Genomic DNA, 18,255 nt, shown 5'->3' with positions numbered 1-18,255 from the left:
AACCTAAAAACTTGGCAAGATTGTTACTTTCAGCCAACAACTTTCTGACATTACCTTCTTAAGCATCACCTCCTACATTATGTTTGCTCAAGTGGTATTTTGTTAAAGAATTACTTCTTTAGTGGGCTTAGAAAATAACTTCCTTTAAAAGTTTTCAGAGCCAAACAAACCAACCTATGAAGCAATAACCGTCTTTTTCACAAAGCAAGATACAGCTCTGTAGTGATATAATGAGATGATTCACTCCTTTCAGTTGTGAACATTTAAATCCTGTAACCTATAACACATTTGTTAATCTTTCATAAGAAAATATTTCAGGATCTTTTATGAGTCATCTTTTATGGCACCACCATTTATGCACTTGCTGTGTTATCAGACACAGTGCTGAGCTCTCTGCTTTCATTGCTTCACTTAATCCTCACAATAATTTTATACAATTGGTATTGTTATTCCTGATTTTACAGATAAAGAAGTTAGGATTACACCCAGCTCATGTGAAACAGAGCTGGGATTCAAATCCAGGGCTTTCTACTTCTAAAAACCTGACTCTTAAACCACTTTCTGGGAGAGCAGTGTGCAGTATTGAAGCTCCAGGACAGGATCCTTTGCAGAATCCTGGTGCCATCACTTAAAAGCTCTGACTGCGGCCCTGGCCAGTTTGGCTCCGTGGTTAGAGCGTCGGCCCACAGACTGCAAGGTCCCGGTTCGACTCCCAGCAAGGGCATGTACCTCGGTTGCAGGCTTGATTCCCAGCCCCAGCCCCAGCCCCAGTCAGGGGACACATGGGAGGCAGCCAACAGATGTGTCTCTCTCGCACTGGTGTTTCTCTTCCTCTCTCCCTTCCACTCTCTCTGAAAAAACAATGGAAAAGATATCCTCAAGTGAGGATTAAAAACACAATAAAACGTAAAAGCTCTGACTGGGACACACCACTTACCCTCTGTGCCTCAGTTTTCTTATCTCTAAATGAAAATTATTTAGTTTATAAGATTATTTTATTTATGATTTAAAAACTTGTAAGGAAAGCAGTCACTACTGTCTAATGCATAATATATACTTAATAAAATTTATTATGCTGTTAATGCTTATATTAAACTTTAACATACTCATAAAAATATTGCCTACTCTGTAATTGACAAATGGAAATATATTGCAATTGAAATATAATTGCAATGTATTTCCATTTTTTGTAAGCATTAAGGATCATGTAATTTCTAATCACCCTGAGGGAATAATTTTATATATTTAATGTAAGAAAATTTAACCAACTTTCTCTTTAATTATTTTTCTTTCATCCTGATTTCGAAAGATTGAATATGCAAAAAATTGGCCCCTTAAATTTTTCATCCTTGCAAGAAAACAAGAATACTTTCTAAAACAGGGGGATATTTGTCTTGCTATGTACCATTAAAACAACTCTCCAAGAGATGCCAGCATATGTTATGTGGGATAAAGCCTGGTTCCCATTTGATGGAAAGGTCGCTCCTGCCTCATTATGCTGAGTGAAAGACATGGCATTATCTAATGCAGCACAGGCCTCTATCTGTCCAATTACTTAATGCTAAGATCACAGCGCACAGTTGGGTGTATTCTTTGGATTCAGACAAGTGTATCATAACATGGATGGTCCCAAATGAAGAATTAAAAGATGTGCTTTTAATTCATTAGAATCCATTTAATTTTGACTGTATGAAAGAGTCAACGAAAGCTTTCTTCAAAATAATGTGTCATTGTAAGACATATCCTCACACTAATAGATCTGCAGGTGCAGTTGGTGAGTTGATATCCGAAAGTGGTGCATTCAGGTGCGAATGACAGCTTTGACGTTTATTTACCAGATCAACCTAAGAAGGAAAAGAGCAGCATAACATATAACACCAGAATCAACACTTTCACACTAGATATAGAGCTTATTTTCATGTTTAATGAAGTTATTCTGCTATTTCATTTACTTTTAATTTTTTTAAGGTATGTTTGATAAAAGGAGAGGAATGGTGAAAAGAACGTATTTTGTAGTTAGAAATGTGTATGTTAAAATTAGTTACAGTCATTAGTTATAAAATAGATTAAAAGAGGCAGAGAGAGTATAGACTTTTAAGCCATAAGGAGGCCCGAGTTAAAGTTGCATCTTCTCTGCATGTAAGCAGTGTGGCCTAGGCTAGTTAAATAATTTGTTTTAGGACTCATTTGCTTTTCCTGTAAAAATAGGATAACATTGCTTCTCCACATATAGATGATGCTAGAACAACACAAGAGGTAAAGGCCCTGACCCCTGTGCAGCAGAAAATCTGCATGTGAATTTTTACTCCTCAGATTTAACTAACAGCCTACTGTTGACTGGAAGCCTTACCGATACCATAAACAATTGATTAACATATATTGTGTATGTAATATGTATTATATACTGTACTCTTACAATATTTCATTTTAAGCTAGAGAAAGCAAAATGTTGTTAAGAAAACTATGAGAAAGTACATTTACAGTACTGTATTGTAGTTACCGAGTCCATAAGTTTATGTTGTCTGTTTATAAGATAAAAAATTGTGCATATAAATGTACCAGTGCAGTTCAAACCCATCCTGTTCATGAGTCAACTGTATTTATTTCAAAGTGTTGATCTCAGTATCCAATTAGGTGTGGTATGAAAAATCATTTCTATGTTCTAAATGAGTCTTTTATTAAGCTGGGCTTCATTCATTGAGAAAACTTTTACAAATTAGGAATTTTTTACATCGAATTTAAATTAATTGTATCTACTTAATTTCTACTAAAACATCTTCAGGACTCGAATCAGATTTTATTCATATTATTATCTTTAGTGCTTAACACAGCACAGTGTTCTTAGTTGGTCCTCCAAATTATGTGTAGAAGGAAAAAGGAATAAGAAGGGTTAGACGATGATTCTGGACATTGGAAGTTACGAGATGAAAAGAGAGGCAGGGATCAAAGCCACAGCGGCATTTGCACCTCATGGTTTAGAAGAATTCATTATAAAGTATAATTTGTTTTGTTTGTAAACAAGGCTAACATATGCATCAGACGCTTTTGTTTTTAATATATTAGGAGAGGTAAAGTTGAAAGTGTTCATTCTTTTACTTAATTTAAAAAATCCATAATTGGTTTGGGTTCTTCATAATAATTTTATTATGCATTATGATTATTTCAGATTATAACATTCTTTCCTGTGCATGCAAACATTTCTCTAGGCTACCTATTTTTAGATTATCATTTCATTGAGCAGTTAATAAATTTATTATGCTCCACCCGCTTAAATTTCCTGTTTGAAGGGATTAAGAAGTACAGATTGGTTAGGTGCAGAAAAGTCACAGAGGTGTCAAGTACAGCATAGGGAATGTAGTCAATAATATCGTAAATAACTATGTATGGGGCCAGGTAGATACTTGGAATATCTGAGGGAACACTCTGTAAAGTACATGGATGTCTAGCCACTATGCTGTACATCTGAAACTAATACAGAATAATATTGAAAGTAAACTGAAATTTAAATAAATAAATGAAATGTTTAAAATAAGAAAGAAAGAAATAGATGTGAAAGAAATTTTAAAAAATTCTGTTTGAGAACAAAGACTAGATAAATAAACAAACCTACAATTTCAGTCTAATAAGTTCCTAAGACATTAATATTATTGTGAACTATCTTAGCCTATATATATATATACACACACACACACACACACACACACACACACACAGAATAACAGAATATATATATGTGTATATATATTCTGTATATATATGTACAGAATTCATTATCAAATATAATTTGTTTTGTCTGCAACAAGGTTGGAATATGCACTAGATGCTTTTGTTTTTAATACATATAAAATATGTAATATACATATATATATGTTTTTTAACCTACTATGGAAAAGAACTGATGTTAACATGGTAGGTGCATTTGATGTGTTAACAGTCTGCTCCACCATCAGACTGGGAGATCATAAGAGTTAAAAACAATGATTGTCATTTGAATATACAAATACTATATAGTTCATTTGATTTTATTAACACCTCTTCAGAAAGAATATATATTTAAAGAGAGAATTAAAGCAGATGTAAGACTTTAATCCCATTGGTTTTCTAGACTCTGGAGCATTATTTATCTAACAATTTTGACTCTCTTTAAAAAAAAAGGTTACTTGAACACAAGCACTGCCATACCACCAGAGTCTGATAACCAAGAAGGCTACTGAATGACTAACAGGAGGGCAGAGTACACTGTGTGGATACACTGGACAAAGGGAGGATTCACATCTGAGCAGGACAACAGGAGATTTTGTCACACTGCTCAGAACAGAGCGAAATTTTAAACTTAAATATTCTTTATTTCTGGAATTTTTCATGTAATATTTTCACACTGCAAATGCCCATGGGCAACTGAAACTGAGGAAAGTGAATGGATAATGGGGGACTACTGTACTTATATTCAATTTATTTAAGCATTCAAATCTAAAAGTAATATTGGCAGCATTAGTTTCCTTTCATAGGGGAGAAAAAACAGCTAGGGCATTGGCTTGATTTTCTTTTAAAATATTTTTTAGATCTATGACTGAAATATAGAATTAGTCTTATAAACAGCATTAGGAACCACTATTAGACTGAAATCATGGCAAAAGGACAAGTTAAAAGACATCACTATTTTTAACCTTTCACAGTAAAATTATAAATATTATTTATTCATGATTAATTCAGTAATTCTGTATTTTTCCTAAATATTAGTTTAAATTTTTTTAAAAATGATTTATTGTTAAAAGAATGTCTAGTTTGTTCACTGCTAAATGCGCTGGAGCCTAAAGTTAAATAAGCTTCTTTGTGCTTCGGGTGATTTAGTTCCCTGACAGGAATCACTATTTGGCCAAGCCCTCCTGTCCCTGCAGGGCCGGAAGAGAACACAGAGCACGTGACTCTCTCTTCAGGGTCATGTCAGATGCGTAGGTGATGTGTCAGTTCCACCTGTGAAGCCATGTCCCTTAGCAGCTAAGGCCACAACTGAACATTCAAAGTTCAGTGGAGGAAATGGTCCATAATTAATCCAAAGAAGATATGAAAACACTCTATGAGGAGATACAGTTACTTTTCTTTCTGTGCTTTTGCTTGTCTTACTTTAAGCAACTTGAGCGCCATGGGTAAATTTTGAAGAGAAAATCAATCTTGAATGAGTTATTCGAATCATGTTAAAAAGAGCTTAAAATAAACATTTTAAAATGGAAAAGAAATATTTAATCTAATGTAAATATACTTCATTGTTTAGCTCTGTTCTAAATAAAAAGGTTAATATTAGTCATAATGGAAAGGAGTGCAGTGAAATGATTTAGAAAATAATACTTGTCCTGGTAAAGGCAACATTTGATTCAACATATTGCAGTATAATAAATTATTCTAGAGTTATTTTTTGAGAGTATGTGCCTGTGGCCACTATAGTTGTATGTAGAGTTAAACACAAAATTTGATTTAGTCATTGACTACAACACAGCGTGGTCTTTATCTCTCTATAGCATGGGGAGTTTTAGCATCAGAATGTGAGTTACGGGGTTTTAAAGAGTTTCCAGGAGTTGTTTTAATATCCCAACTTTCAATCTGAGTTTTATCTAAAGTGCTACAAGTAAATTATCTTTTAACATCTCTGTGAATTCAATTTCATTTCTACCACTCTTACCATATTTTATTAACATTTTTATTGTTTTGTATTAAAATAAAATCTCTCCAACTTCAGATAAATTTCTCTATTAGAAAAGAAAATCATGATACAGTTTTATAAGTATAGAGAAAAACATGCATTTTGTTTGTTTGCATGCAATTAATGTATATACTTCATCAGAGAATTTACATGGCTAATATTAGAAGTTTTGAAGTATCTGTCTTCGAATCGCAATTATTTGTTAGGCTCTGCAATTCAGTAATTGGATGGCTTGCTTTGAGCACTCTGCGAAAGTGTGACTATTACCTATTTGGGAGGGATTTGGAGACTCTTAAGAGAACTGATGTTTCAATGTTTTCTTTAGAATGTTAACGAATGTGTGGATGATATCTCAGGTTGGAGCCGCACCATTTGTGTGGGAAAATGCATGTCCTCAGTAAGAACAGACATCGTCTATGTAGCTGGGTAGCTGGTGTCCAAGTACCTCCAGTGCAAGGACAGACTATGCTTGTTATCTGCACAACTAATTAGATGCAAGCCCAATAAAATGCAGTGTACGTAAGATAGAGCATGCAAACCCAGTAAGATGCAGCGCCTACCCTGAAGGACTTTCAAGGAGAAAGAATAACTTGGAGGAAAAACAAAGACGAGGCCATTGGGTTCAGCAGATAGAAGGAGCAATTTTGTGATTTTGGGGGGAGTGATTTCAGTAATATGGGTTGTTAAAAAGTCATTACGGAGTGAAGTAAAAAACAAAAACAATCATATGTTCGCTCTTCTTTGCAGTGCAGGGTCAGGAAAGGGTGTGATGGCTTGGAGACTAAGAAAACTATCACAAGACGGCTTTTAAGAATGAAGAGACTGCAAAGAGTCTCCGCGTAGGGAGACTGAGCTGAAGGTGACAGAGGACCATGGGCCTGGGGGAGAGTCGAGTCCCTGACGACAGGGTTCCAGCAGAGATTTAGGAATCGGAAGTGGGAGCGCAAGGAGCCACGTTAGATTCCGAATATTCCCAGATGTTCGGGGGGATCATTATCCTATGTTAATGCACAGGCACCATTTCTTAACTGTTACTTGTGGATTGAAGCATAAAACTAACACAACGTTCGTTGTTAGATGGTCCCAGGGCTCCAAAGTAAGAGCTCTGAAATATTTTCCGACAAAGTGCATCTAATCTTTCAAAATCATGAAATGAAAGGACACAAATAATAAAAGGAAAAACATAAAATAAAAGATGGGGGAGGCGAGCTTGCTTTGCTCCCCTTCGCTGGAGGAAGCTGGCCCATTTCTGTGACACTGATCAGTTTTCATCTGGGCGGTAAAACAGGCTGTGACGGTCACAGTGAGGCGTTGTTATTATAACTGAGTGGCTCTTAGGTTAGTTCATCTTGCCCAGCGAAAGAAACAAATTTGGTTTTCATGGTGAGTAACAACTCTAGGGTCAGAAAAAATAATGTCCACAGCCTGTGTATGTTGCTGTTTATCAGTGTGTTTGTTTGTTTCAGCGCCTAATGTGGCTCCTTCAGATGTAGGAGGCGGAGGAGGGAGCAACCGCGAGCTGACCATCACCTGGGCGGTGAGTCTTTATTATTTATTAAGCTGTATGTATGACGGGCTCCTTTACCTGTACTTAATCTCAAATACATTTTGTTTCCTAAAATAAATTGAAATAAAAGACAATGCCCAAAGCACAAGCAAGAATAAATTACTAAAATATTTTTTTCGTAGGTATATGTCAGATTTTACATGGCTTACTGTGGCTTAGTGGGCAAAAATAGGTCTTTGATGCTGAGTCAGATCTGTTGGCCTAAAAGATTAAATAAATTTTCATCTGTCTCATTCTGGAGATTTTTTTTAACTCATTGTGAATGGGTAACCCAACAGTAATTTGTAACATTTTTACTGGACATTCAAAACTAAAAAAAAAAAAAAAGTTAAAAAGCTTTTATATCAGCACCTATTTTGTAACTGGAGCTTGTTTCTCACTTGAGACTTACTTTGATCACTAAGTATAATTAATCATGATAGGTCAGTCTCAGAAGTCACCCAAGTGTGTTTTATTGAGGTATCCAAAACATGTTATTCGATTTTTATGAACCAAAAGGGACATTTCACATCAGAGACTATAATATTTGGAAAACAATGCATCTTAGCTGGAATTTTGAAGTGAGAGAGATGCTGGGGATGGGAGAGGCTGTGATAGCACCAGCTTGTCTGACTTTGACATCCGATGTTTATCTGCCTGCCATGTTTTATATAGCTCCAAGTATTAATTAAATATTTTCAGTATTTAATCACTGCAGAGAGCCAAAGAATACAACTTAGGCTCTAAAGAATTTCAAGGGCTGTATGAAATAGGGAAGGTATTATTCTTTACATTAATCAAATTGGTTTATATAAAAGTAGGTATTTAGCAAAAATTGACTTCACTCTTTGCTGCATAGTCACATTTTATACTTGGCATTTAAATCACATTTTTAAGTTAGATTTAGGGAAAAAATGCCTTTTGTTTGTCCAAATCTCAAATAATTTATATGTAAATTTCAGTATCAATGTAACATACAAAAGTGAAGAAAACAGGAAAATGAAAACATCTTACTTTTTTTCATAGGCTTGATTTTTTTTAAACTCTGGAATATCAGCTTCAGGATAAGATGAGGAGTTTGCAAAAAAAATTCAGAATTAGAAATGCTATTCTAAACCTTTGAACTAAAGTCTCCGGGAATAGGGCCTGAGAATCATTAATTTTTGAAAGCTTCAGAGCAGATCTGATATACTTTTAACTGCAAAAACTAAGTAGAGAACAGGCAATAAGAAAAATGTTAAACTATGGTGGAAATGTTAGGCTACACCCTCTAATAATCTAAAATCACACTTTGTACATCCTTGGGATCATGCTTCAGGATATCTGTAGTTAACTCCTGAACAGATGGCTTTGAGCTGCCAGGTCCACTTATATGCACAGTTTTCAATAAATACAGTGAATGCATTTTCTCTCCCTAATGATTTTCTTAATAACATTTCTTTTCTCTAGCTTACTTTATTATAAGACTACAATATAAAACATACAAAACATGTATTAATCAATAGTTTGTTATCAGCAAGATTTCCAACCAACAGTAGGCTATTAGTAGTTAACTTTTTGCGGATTCAAAAGTTATATGCAGATTTTTGACTGCACCAGGGGATCAGTAACCCTCAGCCCCATGTTGTTCAAGGGCCAACTGTATACTATACAAATAGGTCTTCTACCCTTTGAACTTTATACATTTTTATATATTCCTGTTTAACATAAGTATATCCAAGCAATTTTGTTTTATTTAATTTAAGATTTTTCCTTGAGAAACATTAAGTTGGATTTTTCTGGTAAAAAGAAAGTAAATATACAATTTACACATTTCCCTTATTGGCTGAAGATGACTAAATGATTAGCAAGTATTCTCTGGAACTAGCATTAACTCAGTGTTTACAATAATGAATTGGCAGGGCTAATGCAGACTTCTTTATTGGGCAATTGACAGATGTTGTAATAAGAAACTGAGAAAATAATACGCTTGCTTCAGTATCCGAGTCAGTCCTGAAGCCAGCCTCCTGCAGATGAGTGCAGTTAGCCCTCCCTCCTTTTGCCTTGTGTCTTCTTTTTTTCTGGCCAGTTTCTATTATTTTATTATAATACAGATATTCTAGAGTCTTGTATAACTCTCTCATCATTGTCTTTCAACTCTAAAATTCATTTATTCCTTCACTGAATAAATATTACCTGAGGTCTTGATCTAGGTACAATGGATACAGAGGTAACCAAAACTGACAAAAACATTACCCTCCTGAAAGCTATGTTCTAGTAGTTGAGAGAGACAGTAAAGTAGATCATAAGTCAAATACATAGTGAATATTGTGATAGAGTTAAAGAGAAGAAAAAATCAAGCAGAGAGGTAGGGTATGGAGTACTACAGAAAGAGTGTGGAAATGGCCCATCCTGCGACCAGGGAAAACGAGTGAGTGATTTTTACCTCAAGAAAGGGAGGGAAGAGGCCTCTGAGATGTGCAAAAGCATCTTAGGTAAAAGGTAGAAGGAACTAAAACTACAAAGGCCCAGAGTGAGACACCCCAGCCCACACACACATCCCAAGGGATGTACCAAGAATAGCAGGCTTGGTAAGTGAAGCCATCGCATGTTTGAGCACCCTTTGCCCTGGAATTTTCAGGCAGCACTAACCTATAAACTAAGCATATATTTTCACAAAAAACATGCTTCCATGTATATCATCATCGTTATTATTGGCATAGGATTTTTCCTTTTGCTCAGTGTATTGCTTAAACCTATATAATATTTCCATTTCTATTTAGCCTTTGTCAAGAGAATACCACTACGGCAACAATTTCGGTTACATCGTGGCGTTTAAGCCATTTGATGGGGAAGAATGGAAAAAAGTTACAGTAACTAATCCAGATATTGGTCGATATGTCCATAAAGATGAGACCATGCGGCCTTTCACTGCATTTCAAGTCAAAGTCAAGGCCTTCAACAACAAAGGAGATGGACCATACAGCCTCATAGCGGTCATTAACTCGGCACAAGACGGTAGGTAAAAACTAAGGGAGGGAAAACCTAGTCTCTGGTAGGCATTTCATTTGCTGTCTTTTGGACCTGACCTATTAGAATCTTTTCATAATACTCTGCCTTTAGTAAATGAGTATTATTTTGAACCAAACAAAAATATCAATCTCTCTACCGCAATGACAAGTATGTTGCCAAAAACTTTTTCATGTTTTAGATCCTGTCCATGTTAGTTAGGTTAGCTCCATAAAAGTAGTTGGCTTGGACCCCTGTTGCTGGCCCTTTGGTTATCAAATTCTCCATACTTGACTGGAGATTCAGTATGTCTGTGCATTCATGAAATTTCCTATTTAGAAATTCTTTAACATTTTTTTTTCCAGTAAAATTTCCCCCCTTTAACCTAATTTGTATAATTATAGCATTTATATAACTTTTTGTCCTTAGAGTGTTGAAATTTTATTAAAGGGAATCTATACATAATTCTATGATAAAGAAGCCAGAAAGCCTGTTGAATTTTTTTTTGTCTTGGAAAGGGAACAAAATAGAAGGCTATTTAGGGAAAAATAATACAAATACTGGCTCTAATTGTTTTCTAGAAACTTTAACTGAAGTGAGCATATAGGACTTTATACATCTATGCTAAGTAATATATAGTTTAACATAATTACATTGATTTCTGTGATTTCCTACTTAAGCTACAATTTTTAAATTATTTTTCTTATTTAAAAAGATAGGGCCTCCTTATTCTATCTCTGTACACTATGTAAATAATTAATGGCTAGAAAAGCAAATGGAGATTTCATTGCCTTCAGACCTAACACATTTGGCCTTGGCCAAGTTTCTCTTTGGACATGTGTGAGAAGCACAAATGAAAGAGTTTGAAAACTTAAAACTATGTGAGATATGTTTCTGATCTCTTAGAGGAAAAACACTCTATCTATTAGTTTACTCAGTTAGCAATATTTTTACTCCAAAATAAGCATTTAGCTATCCCTAGACTCACATATGCTCTTCAGTTATAGAGTCATTAGCTTTCATATTTGTTAAAAATTTAACATGTATTCAAATCATCTCCTGATTTTTACTTCTAATATAAACATGTAAGGCAGTCTTATATGTGTATGTATGTGTGTCTGTATAAACACACATCCTTTTTTAAATTAATTAACTAAACACATAGCACAAAAAGCAAAAATTGTTTATAATCAATTCGGGACTTTTTAATCCTCAGTAATAACTCACATTCTTTATGCTTGTTCTGGTTCAGCAGAAATATAATGGCTCAATGTTAATAGTTTAAACAACATGAGTACATCTCACAAAGAAAATAAAAGTAAAAAGCATTTTACAAGTTATTTTCTCACCGAACATCAATTTTTTATTACTTTATTTGATGTTAAAGTCATCAGGCAAGAACCTATTCTTGTCACCCCTCTAGTCATGGCTATTCGTATTAAAATATATTTCTCTCCTAAATGTTTCATGAGTCTCATAAAACTTGCATGTGCTGAAACTTGTATGTGTTCATCTTTTATTTTTTTACTACTAAGAAATCAATCATAGTGCTACATGTTTACCTTGACTTGGAAAGTTGACAGTGTTCTTATGCAGGACATTTTTAACATAAAAGAGGATTATGGCTTGTTAATAAAAGACAATAAAAATTGATCACTCCTGCTTAAAGTTTTCCTTAGTTTCTTTGTGTAAGTTTCATAAGGGATATCAATTACTTTTTCTTTTTACTGAACAGAGGCCGTTTTGATACATATTTGACTTGATGCCCAGATAAAAGATTAGACTTATAAAAAGTTTCCCTGAGCCCAAGAAGCAGTGGATGTTACAACTTGTTTCAAAGGATTTTAAAAATAAAATTATAAGTCTTAGCTTAACTATAAAAGAGAAAGGGGGTAGTATTGCTGTGTATCTCTGGCTCATATAAATAGAAAGTATGAGAAAATTGAAAATTAATTTTAATGAATAATTTAATGAATAATTTTCTATTATAAACACCAAATTTCCTATTTTTTAGGCAGATTATTTGGAAGAAGTAAAAAAACAGTGTTTTTCTTGCTCACAGATATCAGAGAAATCCATGATGATTTCCATATATAATAAAAGTGTGTGTGCATGTGTATATGTATGTGTGTATGTCTATGTTCACATTTGTGTATATGAATATGTGTGTGCATGTATCAGCGATGACCATAAAGTAAACATTAGAAAAATAGAGAAAAAAAGCAATAAAATTATTGGACTTATTTTATTCTGGAAATATTAAAACTATTTAAAATATTAAAATATAGTTTTAATTCATCCACACAGCAAATGGTGCTATTTAAATTTTATATTATAGACCTCTTATATATGAGTATAATGTTTTCATCAAATTTCAGCTCCCAGTGAAGCCCCAACAGGAGTAGGCGTAAAAGTCTTATCGTCTTCTGAGATATCTGTTCATTGGGAGCATGTTGTAGAAAAAATAGTGGAAAGCTATCAGGTGAGTTCACTTTTTATCAAATTAAATATATTTATTAATAAATATATCAACATGTTTCATCTTTCAATGTTTTGTGTTCCATTGATGTATGTGGCAACTAATATTATATTTTTTGTGTTTAGCATATTAGGCATTTATAAGCTAATTGTTAAGAGTAGAGCACAGGTTCCTAACTGGCTTATCTAGGAGAGATGTAAGAGTCCTATGTGTTGACAAACAATTGGCCAAAATAAAAACTAAAGTAATAGCACCCGTGGTTAAGATCTTTTGAGACAATTTCTCAGAAAAGTGAATTTAACGTTTTTTGAGAAAACATTTTGGTAATTTATAAAAGCATCCTTAAGTCCTTCCTCCTATTTGGCTTAGTAGTTCCACTTATAAGGGAAACAATTATAAAATATCAACTACGTGTCTCATAATGTTACCTATGAAGGTGAAAAATTGGTAACACTCAAAATGTCCCAAATACAACCTCCCTTGAGCTGATTTTAAAGGACCAATAGGTATCAGCCAGATAGAAAGAGAACTTGTCTTAGTCAAAGGGAGTAAGCCCTGGAAAATTGAAGCTAGAATGATAGTTGGGGTCTTTGATACACTGCTAAAAATTAGACTTGATTGTGTAGGAAAAGTGACATCATCTTATATTTTTAAGTGCAAAGAGTTAAAATAAAGAAAAATTGACATCATCTTACCTTTGCATCTGAGCAAATGGATGCTAAAGAAATGCAATGACTTGGCTCAGCACTAATGAAAAGTGTCAGAGCAGTTCTAAAACTCAGATTATCTGATTCAAAGTTCAAGGCTTTATGCCAAACCACAGACTTTTAATGTTTTACTCAGTGCCCTTCTGGAGCTGCAGGTAGTAAGCTGTCCCACCCCCACCCAGACAGCTTGTCCTCTCATTTCTTGCTCTCCCCTTCCTCATCTGTCCACGGAATACTCCTTTCACGAGGCCAGGGGTTTGTCTGCTCGGCTGTCAGGGCCAAAACAGTGCTGGGCACGTGGGGGGCGCTAAGGAAACACTGTCTGAGTGCTAACAGGGATGCCGAAGCACCATCAAATAAAGTGCAATAACCTGGCTTTCTCAAAGCCATGTTTCTGAAAGGTAACCACAAAAGCATCCCATGTTTTTAGTTATAAACACACGAACTGATGGAAGGTGTGGTTTTTTTTTCTGTTTTGTTTTTGGTACTATAGGTTATGATTTGGGTTGATCTCAGCATGCCTTTAGTTAATCTTTGCAAAGGTTCAGCTGAAGTTTAGAGAGCAGAATGATAGGATGGGACTGAGAAGACCCAGTATTCATAACTTATTAAACTGACAACTAGATTTACAGCTATTAGAAAAGAAATGGGAAAGAAAGAGAAATTCACCAGATGTTTCAAACCCTTGTAATAAGCAAGTCCAAGGTGTCTTGAGAGAAGACATCAATATTTGGAGCTTAAAAGCCATCTTGGACCATAGGATTTTTTTCTTCTATTATATTATTATTCATTCCTAAATAATAAAAAATAGGAAAAAATATTTAATACAGAACCCACTCATTTAGTCAGAGTGCTAAAATGTATATTTTACTTCGTTATAGACATGCCACATGATTATATATTGTCTTTGCCTAAGAATTATATATCAACTATTTTATAACTTCCAACAGACAGAGTACAAAGGAAACAGGAGGTGGGAAGCAATGCATTGGCATCAGTGAATTCAGATAATAATCAGAATATAACCTTTTTAATTGGGAAATAAACATCAATTAAGATTCTCCACTGTTAGCAAAAAATAATATTTAGCACGTACATTTGCTCAAATGATAATTTCAAGGGAGAAGTGTGTGCCATTGAGTTTAGTTTCACAGATTTCTGACTTTTTGAAACTTCACATTAAGTAGAAAATGATGAACTTTATTGCTAAGAAGACATAGGTTGATATCTCAGTTCTGTCACTGAGAAATTGGGTAGAAAATTTATTTGAAATCTCTGAATCTTAGCTTCTTCAGCTGTAAAGCTGGTAGAGTAACCACCGGCTAATAAGACAGTGGTGTAGAAGAAATGAAAAGAAAGTGGTTAATGCTTTTCCTGTTCTGTCATCAGACATTTGAAAACAAGATGATGGTATTAATGATAATAAGAATGATACTGTTTGTTGAGCCCTTACTATGCTGAACACTTCATTTAGCTCATTGTATTGAATCCACACAGTCCTAGGGTATCCCTCTTTTAAAGATGAAGAACTTCAGGTTTAGAACCATTTGAGTAATAATTGCCATAACCAGATTCTAGAAAGTGGTTGATTAAAATTCTGAAAGTAAATCGCTAAATTATTGTTTCCATTCATTCTTTCTGAAAAACCTTTTCATTTTCAACAGAACCTTGAATACCAAAGAAACAAGTGTGGACGCTTAAAAGAAAATTTGTAACATTTGTTTTACTGTAAGAAACTGCCTCTATATGGGAGGAAAAACTTGACTGACTATAATGTGGTTATTGTTTCTATTTTAAAATGTGTTGGGAGAAGCCAGTGGTTTAGCAAGACAGATGACTGAGGAAACTAATATCCTCACTGTACTTCCTCTGTACATGTACTATAGGTTCAAGTTATAAAGAAACAGAGAAAAAATAACACATTAAAAAATAAAATAAAAAGCTGGAGCAGCCCCTAGTCCACTGTGATTGACCCCATCTCAAGATTAATTTCCTAACATTTCAAGTGAGAATAGTAGACAATTGGGGCTTAAAAACACTCTCTTCCCTTTTGATTTTAAAGTGTATCTTGGTAGAATTTTTAAGTTTTATTCATTTTACCTCCTGTTGCCTAGTTAAGAACTCCCTACTCCTAATCTTAATACTCAGTTTTCCTGCATGTAGCTGAACGAGAAGAACGCCAGAAGTCCTCTTTATCAAAGACATGTTAAAACTGGGCTCTGGCCCCGGAGTCTGCAAAAGACTTAGCTTGCTCACCCAGCAGGTAAAACATTCATTTAATTGAACAAAAACCAACAAAATATGCTGTCAGTAATAATAAATACAAAAACTCTTAGCTGCTGAATCAAAAATCAGTGCAGATGATCAATTTTATAATTATCTTAAAATATTCCTAATCCTGAGCAGTCTCCTCAAATGTTTCCAAAGGTAAATTATTATGGTGAGCATAAACTAATATTTAGGAAGTGATTCATTTTCTTATTTTAGAGAGGAATCTATGTTTGTCTGGAGCTCCCCAAAGCAGAGCCTGACATACGGGTGTGGACAATGTAGTTGTGTTGTTGTTTGTTTAGTTTAAATATGATCCAAGGAGCAGGTGTGAGGAGAAAGCAGAGGGAACAGCAAGAGGAGAAGATCCTGGTAGAAAGATGCTTCAGCTTGGTGGCAGCCACCGTGGGCAACCTGTTCTCCATCCCTTGGGATCATTGAGCTTTAAAATGCAATTCCGAATTGGCCTGCCTGGGGTGGAGGGAGAAGATTGCTTCCACTCCTGTTCCCCATTGATTAACGGGAGGCCCATGGGAGCACCTCCCCTCCACTTCCACAGACTAGTGGGCAAGCTTCACACTGAAGCGTCACGTGTGACCCAGGAAAGGGAGAGGGGCCTCAGCAGCACCGGCGCGGATGAATGGGAACCAGCAGCGCTTCTGGGAAGCTGGTGGAAGCCGGCGCAGAATTGTCTGCTTCCTGCACCAATGGCTGGACTAAAATAGGACTTTGGCTATCTCCCAGGAGGTGTGCGAATACAAATGTTGAAAGCTTTATGTTACATATTGCTATTCCTAGCCCACAGAATGTACTGATACTTGAATTAGTCTGGGATCTGGGTAATATAAAGTTATTACATAATAACTTTTAGAGATTGAGCTTTTAAGTTCTAGTCTCATTTTTTTTCATTTAACCATATTTAGATTTTTTTTCCCTAAAGACTATTAAATCCTTAACAAAAGAATATTTCACTTGTCACAAGATTATTTTTTTTTTTTTGGAAAATTCAGAATCGAATGGAGAGAACTTGGAAATCTGATACAAAAGGTTACTGAAGGAAAAATAATAAACTGAAGCAAGCCTCACTTTCAAAGTGTGAAGCATCTCCTAACACTTCTCTACTTGTAACATCCATTTTTTTAATTCTAAGCTTTTTTGGAAAAAAATGAGCTAAAAGTGCTGGTTTTCTTACAAAATTCTTAAATTTTCCTGGGGAGGGATATAACTATAATGTTTCTACAAAAGTGGCGTTATTGTGTCCCATAAGTTTATGGAAAAGTATAATCATTCTTTATTAAAAATATGGGTTAGCCCTTTTTCTGAGGCTTTTCATTTTGGCTTCCAAACACTTTTATATGGAGCAAGTTTTTTGTTATTTGTAAAATAAAATCTAGGAAGTCAAAGAACGTGCTTGCTTGGTTAGCCTCTGCATTCTGAGCAGTAACTGGCACAAAGCAGGTACCCGATAATTACTCGCTCAGTGAATGAATGCCGTACACCAGCCGCAGTCCTATGCGCACAGTGTTTGAAAATAAATAGTGAACACCTGTCCTCAGGAGTTTTAAATGGTTTTTGTTATATTAATGTAGTTTGAAACCTTCTACTCTTAAACTGGATAGAAAACTTGTTATAATAGAACGCACATTTCAAAATGTGGTATACACTCAGTCAAAAAGCCTGCACATAAAAATTATGAACCCCATGAATTTCAGTTTTGTTTGTTATAACATAGAGTGAATACTACAATTCGAGGTTTGTCGAGAAGATGGTACATGTGGATGATTCTATGCAGAGCCTGGCATTTTACTAGAAATATAAATGTTCATTTTATTTCCCTTAGTCGAGCAGTGGAAGAGACCTTATATATCCACTAGTCCAAATGCCCAGTAAAATGTAGGCCATCTTGCTCCTCACGTGAACGTAGTTGCTGCCTGAATACTTTCTGCATCAGGAAACTCACGCCCCTCAGGGAGGGTCCCATTCTTAGAAAGTATTTTCTCTGCCAACTGAGTCCTGCCTTTGGAGCCACTGGGTACAATTCCAGTTCCTTGGCCCTGAGGCTGTCCTTCTGGTCAGATGACAGAAATACCAGAGAGAGTCTATCAAAACCATAAGGAAATCCTGTTATCAGAAAAATGAGAGCTAGAGGTAGCAATATTGCAAAGGAAACCAATAAGCAATCAGTAATTAGCCTGTGTTCTAAAGTGTGCTCATTCTATGTATACACCTCACCTTGTTACCAAGTGAACTTGAGCCATCTAATTCCAGTTTACAATGATTTCACATGTTTTATGTAAATGAAAAGTTCGGGATTATATAAATGTTAGATATTATTTTTAAATCACTTTGGTTAATTGTGAGGTGAAGATACCATTGTTTTATAGACAGGGCATTTAAAATCTGTTAAATACCAGTATACTCATAAATAATTTTTTCCTTTTACTTGTAACTTACATATAATTGTAGATTTCTGACCAAGGAAACCACCTTATATGAAAAATGAAAATTGCAATTTATAGCTTTTACTTAAACTTTAAGAAACAAAGCAGGTAGTTCTTGATAATCTGGT

The 18,255-nt window shown here is 34.9% G+C and overlaps 1 protein-coding gene across 1 annotated transcript in view; it reads left to right on the top strand.

The window, feature by feature from the left end:
* Positions 1-18,255, top strand: part of LOC148093876 (contactin-1-like) — a 62,152-nt gene that overhangs the window by 13,596 nt on the left and 30,301 nt on the right. Inside the window, exons 4-6 of the mRNA XM_087813773.1 lie at positions 7,165-7,235; positions 10,007-10,241; positions 12,611-12,714. Of these exons, the coding sequence (XP_087669899.1) occupies positions 7,165-7,235; positions 10,007-10,241; positions 12,611-12,714 (410 nt within the window). The remainder of the gene's footprint in view (positions 1-7,164; positions 7,236-10,006; positions 10,242-12,610; positions 12,715-18,255) is intronic.

Source organism: Miniopterus natalensis, chromosome 2 (genome assembly GCF_054644295.1).
Source record: "Miniopterus natalensis isolate mMinNat1 chromosome 2, mMinNat1.hap1, whole genome shotgun sequence".
In the NCBI taxonomy this organism is placed as follows: domain Eukaryota; kingdom Metazoa; phylum Chordata; class Mammalia; order Chiroptera; family Miniopteridae; genus Miniopterus; species Miniopterus natalensis.
The sequence above is the reverse complement of the archived record's forward strand: the minus strand, read 5'-3'. Positions and strand labels throughout refer to the sequence as shown.